At 34.5% G+C, this 7140-nt stretch overlaps 1 protein-coding gene across 3 annotated transcripts; it reads right to left on the bottom strand.

Annotated features, from left to right (window-relative positions):
• Window positions 1–2198: 2198 nt before the first annotated feature.
• On the bottom strand, window positions 2199–5979 carry LOC132191952 (Sel1 repeat protein). 3 transcript variants are annotated; one of them, XM_059607097.2, is made up of 5 exons: window positions 5777–5979; window positions 5387–5658; window positions 4923–4992; window positions 4725–4812; window positions 2773–3000 (listed from the first exon to the last, which is right to left on the bottom strand). In XM_059607097.2, the coding sequence occupies exons 2-4, from the start codon at window positions 5567–5569 to the stop codon at window positions 4763–4765; spliced, it is 303 nt and encodes a 100-aa protein (XP_059463080.2). In that variant the 5' UTR covers window positions 5570–5658; window positions 5777–5979; the 3' UTR covers window positions 2773–3000; window positions 4725–4762. The 3 variants fall into 3 exon arrangements, with proteins under 3 accessions (XP_088367245.1, XP_088367244.1, XP_059463080.2); XM_088511119.1 differs by lacking the exons at window positions 2773–3000; window positions 5777–5979 and adding an exon at window positions 2199–2682 and having other exon boundaries at window positions 5387–5652; XM_088511118.1 differs by lacking the exons at window positions 2773–3000; window positions 5777–5979 and adding an exon at window positions 2199–2748 and having other exon boundaries at window positions 5387–5652.
• Between the last annotated feature and the right edge of the window lie 1161 nt (window positions 5980–7140).

Consider the following 7140-nt stretch of genomic DNA (forward strand, 5'->3'; position numbering starts at 1 on the left):
TTATTCCCTTATAACCATTGTTCCATTATTATTATTATTATTATTATTTTTTTTTTTAAAAAAAAAAAAAGGAGGAAGGTACAAGACAAATTTTGGTGAAATTAACACTCTCAAATGTCATTATTATTCAAAAGGCCCTTACAAACGTTGTTTCCTTCGGTACTTGTTATAAATTCAAAACTTCATAAGAAAGGTGATTAAGATTATTTCCAGCGGCTTATTCACATTTCTATGCAATGATGAACCAAAACCTATATAAAGTAAATATCATGATTTTTTATTTATTTATTTTAATGAATTCATACTAATTATATGTAATTAATTATTCTTAATATTTGATCATTTGAATGAATTAACAAATGAACTTGAACTTCAATAATCCAAACTCGAGTTTTTAAAAATGCACAATTTTAAAGGCTAAACTGTGATTTAACCAAACACTAAACTGTACTTTAAAAATAGCATTTTTAAATTACATGTTTTTAAATCGTTATTTTTGAATCCCACGTTTTAAAATTGCAAATCCAAACAAGTGTAAACCGTGGTACGGTTCTCACCTGCAAAGCAGTAAATTTCTAATTTTAGACTCTTACCTACTTCTTCCTTCTCCAAAGATTCCCGTTTCCAAAGCAACCAAATTTGGCCATGTCCATGAACACAAAACAAAACAATAACAAATCTTTCGACTTTGCATCACCATGTAAATAACATAAACACCAACCTAGGAGCTCTTAAACCCATCCGAGGAATAATTCTTGTTTGCTAGCATCCATCCCTTTGTTTTATTTTCTTTTCTCAAAACAAAAACACAAAATACTCTTTAAAACAAAAAAAAAAAAACGGTTTTTACCTTTATCTCACATCAGAACACTTTCTAAAAACCAAAAACAAGAAACACCCTCAAAACACATTAGCCTCTATCTTCATGGTTAGCTCTTTTGTCCTAAAGGTGACATGCTTGGCGCTTGTGTGCATGGTGGTAATTGCAGCCAAGGCCAAAGCAGAGATAGCATGCGACGAGGTAGTGGTGAATAGCCTGCGCCCATGTGTGATTGATATAGCGTATGGTGAGACTGTGTCGAATACCTGCTGCGGTGCGATCAAGACCCTCCGGCGTCTGGCTAAGACCAGAGCGGACCGCATCGGTATTTGCACTTGTCTAGAGCAATTTCTAGATGGGTATCCATACACTAATGACCACGTTCGTCTCGGTGCTACAATTCCTGAGAAATGTGGGGTCAATCTTCCTTACAAGATTAGCCCAACTATGGACTGCAACGGGTATGATTGGCTCCATCACTTGTGTGTTGTGTGTAATGTGCTTGTATACATATAGCAAAATTATGTTCTCTTATGCATGAGGATTTTGTGTGCTGAGTATCGGCTTCGTAATCATACGACTTCGGTAACACCTCAGTCCCATGTTAAAAAGATTAATAAGTTATATATATAGACTATAGAGTAAGTAGATTATAAAGACATTTACGGGTGTTGAGTCCCACATTGATTTCTTTTTAGGTGAGACTCGACTTTACAAGTAATTATAAGAAGCTCTCATCTCAACTTGTTTAGTCATTTTGGAGCGATAGAATAGATATGACTAATACTTAAACTTAGCTAGTAAACTCCATGTGGTACTAGAGCTAAATAATAAAGGCACTAATGGGTGCTGAATTTTACATTTGTTTCGATTTCTTACTAGGTGAGATTGAGCTTTATAAGCAATTATAAAGAACTTAAGTTACAGCTTTACTAGTTTTTTTGAAATGATAGCATATATGTAATTAGTGCTTTCCATATGTCATTACAACTATTGTAGTAAATCTAAATTTTTATACAATGTTTCTAACCCTTCTCTATTTCTTTTGCTTGTAACGGTGTTGCAGAATACTGTGAGGTTGATGAACCAGTCGTTTTCCTCTACTGCTACCTTTCAAGAAGAATGACAATGGACTCATTTATTAATACTTTTTAGAATGTGTTTTTTGGTTATTAGTTGAAATGTCACATAAAAGTGAAAGTAATTTTTAGTGTTTGAGTAATCTGTTAATATTTTCTGCTTTTTTGCTAAAAAGCATTATTGTACAAAATTTTTGTAAGAAATACACTACCTGTGAATACAATATTACCTCCAAGCCAGAACGTGAAAAAGAGACTTCCTATTATAAACAAAACATTGATTTAATATGTTGTGATAACAAAAGTTGAATGGCCCAGTAATCGTGTTTCCAAAATTGATAATGATAATCTGTTCATCTTTTTCCTGCACTTGTCATATAATTTTCACCAGAGCATTAGCTCATGCTATATAGTATATAGCATTGCCTAAAGAGGATGGAATGTGCAATGGACAGCCTAATGTAAAAGGACATCTAGATTCCACATTGTTCGGGCAACCACTAACACTTGCCCGACCAAGGTGGAGCCCAAATATTCCCTCACATGAGAACGAATATTGCATTGTACACTGGACCCCGGTCTGGGAGAGTACTCCAGTTGTTTTTTTTCACAAAATACAACTTCCATTATTTTTTTTTCTCACAAGAGGATCTTCAGTTTCACTTGAGGCAAGCCATACTTGCAACACAGAATATGCCATGGAACCAAAGGAATTTTTGGTTAACAAATTTGTGTCAAGCAAATGTTGCTAGCTTGCTTGCTTGATGTTTCCGATGCAGCAGCCTGCAGGTTTTGCATGATGTTCCAGTATCAAGCATATTATGCAAACCATGCAATTTGGATCATTTGCTAATTAAAAAGAAAAGAGAGAAAGAAAAGGAAACCAATATCAGCATTCATTTCCTAATTCCAACTTAAAACCTCAAAGTATTCTTGCCCATGAATGCGCAATGAACAAATTATTCTTTTTGATGATCATAAACAATTGTACAGTACAATATTAGGAAATATTCGAAAGGAAAACAACTAAACAGGAAAAAGTACAAAATCTGGACATGCACATTCAAGATGTGCGAAGAATAGCACAACTACATGCAGGTCCTACAAAAACAGCAAAAGAAGAAATGAAAAACGGATCAAGATTAGTCAAACCAGGTATGCTCAACTGAACAAAGTTATATTCATGCCCCTATCTAACCACATGCATGGACACAAACATATATACCACCAATGATTTGACAATCCACGACTGTTATGACCAACTATACCTGCAGTTGTCTGATATTTTCAAATTTTGTAGTTTTTTTTTTTTTCATTAAAGGGGTTTTCTCCTGTATACTTTATGTATCTTAAGGTTACAACTCTCTTTGCTTTTAATGAAAAAAAAAAAAAAAAAAAAAAAAAAAAAAACTATAACACAATGCTGAATATGCAAAACAAAAAGTATTGAGCAAACTCAATAACTGCAGTCTACTTGAGTCTTTCATGTGTTCTACTCCGAACACATTCTGTAAATCATAGACTACCATTGCTTTTCTAAATTCTAATGTCAACCTAGGTTCGCGCTATCTAGACTTTCGCATGAAGGCATTTGTTTTATAATTCAATCATTGTTCTATATTTATGTTCATTGCAGTGACATATTACTTGTTAACTGCTCAGTATTTTCTACCATAAACAGGGGTTCTCTTAAAGCTACATACATTCAATCTCATTTACAAAATGATAACTTGAATGGGATCACTACAATATAAATAGAACATCTGACTGAATCAGTGAGTAAAAGGAAACATGGCTCTAAAATTCTTGTGTATAAGATCCAACAATAAACTTTTCAGGAGAGAATCTAGGCTCTGTTTGTCAATGTGCTTTGGGTGTGTTTTTTGGTTTGAAAAAGTGTTTTGATGTGACCTAAGGTGAAAAATGTTTTTTATATTTTAGAAGTATTTTGTGTTTGTGTTGTTTGTTTATGTTTTTGTTTCGTAAAATGAAAATAAAAGACAATAAACAAAAATTTTAACAAACAGAGCCCAAGGAATCTAATTTGTAGGAAATAGAAGCACTAAGGTAACTTTCTATTATAGAACACTTGAAACCCCATTGCAGTTAGATAAAAAATTAGTGTTGTTGCCAATTTATCAAAAAAGTGTTGTTGCCAAATAAGTAAACGAGTGAAACAATCCAAATGCCCTACAAAATGTTCTGCAGTCTCATCAGTTTCAAATCGCATTTTTAAGGAAAATTACTTCTACCTGTGTGAACATGAAAGAAAGTGCATGTCTTAACACCAAATGTAGTAGCCAGTGCAATAAAACTTTCCCCATCAGTATCTTAAACCACACACACTTCCCCCCGCCCCCCACCCCACAAAAAAAAAAAAAAAAAAAAAAAAAAAGAACAGAGAGAGAGAGAGAGGCAAACAAAACTAAAGATTGCATTTTATGGGACAAGTGAACAATTAGAGAGGGGGAGGAGCACTACTAAGATGAATTAAACAAGAAGTGGCGAAATGTAAGCATGTCAATCTATCAAAAACTAACAAGAGTGAGATCACAAAAAAGGTAAAACAACTTAGTAAAATATGGTGTTAAGAAGACTAATCAAATCTTAACAAAGCCTTACTGAACAAATTTGTATGTGAATCCACATACAACATTGATTCTCACCAAACTAGAAACAAAATGCATATTAAGTGACAGCTGACGAAATGAAGATAAATCCATGGTCTCTTTTGTAAGTATAAATTCTTGCTATACCATTTAAGAAGAAGGAAACGAGAGAAAATAAGCACAACAAGGCTGAAAGCAATAGGAATACCAACTCACATTTAATTGTTTTGGACATGGAGGCTGATAGGGTCTACTTAAGAATCACCCTTCAATTCATCTGAATCTGAATCACTCGCATTATAACCTACCAAAAGCCACCATACCAACAGATACACTTAATTAAAAACAAAAACAAATACCAAATACAACAACACGGAAAAGAGGAGGGGGGAAGATGGGAGATGGAAGTTCAACCTGGATGCTTATCACTAACTTTCCAAACCGAAGACCGATTTCTGGATGCCCTTGTCATCCAAACTCTTCCCTAAAATCCCAAGAAATCAGACTAAGTTTTGGAAAAAGAATTTAATCTACAAAGACTATGGAGAACAAAGACTACATTAGATGTAAAGGTGCGGGCTCAATACAATAGACGCAAACTAAAACTCTTATTGGCAGATTAAATCACTAAAGAAAAAACATAAAATTCGTAACTTTTTCACTATCCTTCTTTTCCCCACTTTCTTCCCAACATAAAATTCCAATATTTAAACAAATCCTGCTTTGAAACCAATTTTACTCATCCAACCACAAAATTCAATAACAAAAATACACGAACAAAAAAGTATAATCAAATCAACATCCCCATAATTCATATTAAAAAAAACAAAGCGCCAGACCCACCAAACCCCAAAAACCAAAAGAAAAAGATTATGAACCTTCTGGGCATCTCTGGGAACGCCATAACCGCTGTAATACATCTGACCCACCAAGATCTGCATGTTGATATCACCAGCCTTGGCTTCCTTGAGCGTGTCCTTGAACCACCGCTTCACGCACTCCGACACTACCTCCGACAGCGGCACCCTATTACTGCTACTATCGCTGTTGCTGCTCTCCATGTCCTTCTCCTTACTCCGCAGGTGTCGTCGTTTCAGTGTGCTTCTGGGGTTTAATACGCTGCGACGTGGCTTTGGCGAGCAGACGAGACCTGATCGGAGAAGGAAACGATTTTTCCATAGAAAAGAGTTATATAAAGTTTGAATTTCTTTTTCTTTTTCTTTTTTTTAATATGCAGAGAGAAAAACTTTGGTTTGTTTATTGCTTACCTATTGGTAGCACAAAGTTGAGGACGTGTTCGGTTACTGGGAAAATTTTTGGGGTATTTATACGTTCAGGGAAATATGAAAGTGGAAGATTTTGAAGGTTCCAAGGAGGGTTTACGAAGGTAAAGGGAACTTCAACTTTGCAAAGCGACTTTGAGAAGACGGAGTTGAAGGGCAAGAAAGGAGACTTGATTTGATTTAATTGCCTTGGCCAGTTGGCCTTGACTCCCTTGGCAACAGCAATTTCTTAGGTGTCACTAAACTTGAACTAATAATACAGTCCTAGTCATCCGCGTGTCGTTAATCATGTTAATCACAAATACATTGATCACAATTAAGTGACTAACATGATGTGAATCTACAAATTGATGTGACGATTAATATAGTACTGTCACATTAATCACTATTAAATTTAATTAAAATAATATTACTTTTAACATTTATTTCACGTTTAAATATATGATATAGTTGGTATATATTTTTGTTTGTATAGAACATAGCAATAGTATGCTTATGTAATTCTCATTTGCATTAATGTATATTTAGAGAAATTCTATATACAACACAAGTATTCCACTTTTATCTAAATGTGCTAACAAATTGTTAAAATAATAGCATTTATTAATACTGGGATAAAAGTAGGATATCGATATATTTAACACTTAATAAAAATCGTAGGATGTGCTGTCTTGATCCAGACATTCACTTGGCATTATCCAAATCGTCCACTATAAGTGGGGGGAAGATGGTTTGTTTAAGTAGGGGAGGAACCCACTCAAACATATATTATTTTCAAGTTGTTTGTGTGGAGTAAACTCGAATGCATCTATTAAAATATTCGTTAATAAAAACTTTTTTCAGCTGAATTGTTCAAAACCTACAAGGCGAGAATATTAATTCATTATGCTGTCCAGCAGCTATCCAGGTTTTAATATAGATCTTCAGTGACAATTTTAAGGAATCAAATGAACCCCAGTTGAGTTTCAAAAAAAAAAACATAAAGCTCTCTAAAAGCCAAACCTATGATGAGCTAATTATAATGGCAAGAGATTGGCTGCAATTTGCTGGCCAAATTACTGCCTATTCGACCTACAAATGCGACTCCTTATAGGACCCACCTACTTAAGCAGATGCCTTAGTAGCCCACAGTACAAAGCTTACCTACTCGGACAAGTAAATCCCATTAGAGCTCTCTCAATTAACTGCCCCAATTATAGCCAATCTGGACAGTCAATTGTAGGGTATCCGGATCTCGGAGGATACATAGAAATTAATACCTGTCCCAGTTTCTTGGTGGAATTTAATGTGCACAAAGAAATAACCAAGCACTGCCACTCCAAAAACTTTGGCTACAGCTATTTACAAAC

The sequence above is a fragment of the Corylus avellana genome, chromosome 10, assembly GCF_965113065.1.
Source record: "Corylus avellana chromosome 10, dhCorAvel1.hap1.2, whole genome shotgun sequence".
NCBI classification, from domain to species: domain Eukaryota; kingdom Viridiplantae; phylum Streptophyta; class Magnoliopsida; order Fagales; family Betulaceae; genus Corylus; species Corylus avellana.

Bases quoted from the DNA above. Each gene is read 5' to 3' on its own strand.
- LOC132191952 (XM_088511119.1), bottom strand. From the start codon at position 5,569: ATGGAGAGCAGCAACAGCGATAGTAGCAGTAATAGGGTGCCGCTGTCG. The intron at 4,993-5,386 runs GTTCATAATCTT...TTGGGATTTTAG, and splicing joins TTCCCAGAGATGCCCAGAAG to GGAAGAGTTTGGATGACAAG. The intron at 4,813-4,922 runs GTTGAACTTCCA...GGCTTTTGGTAG, and splicing joins AGTTAGTGATAAGCATCCAG to GTTATAATGCGAGTGATTCA.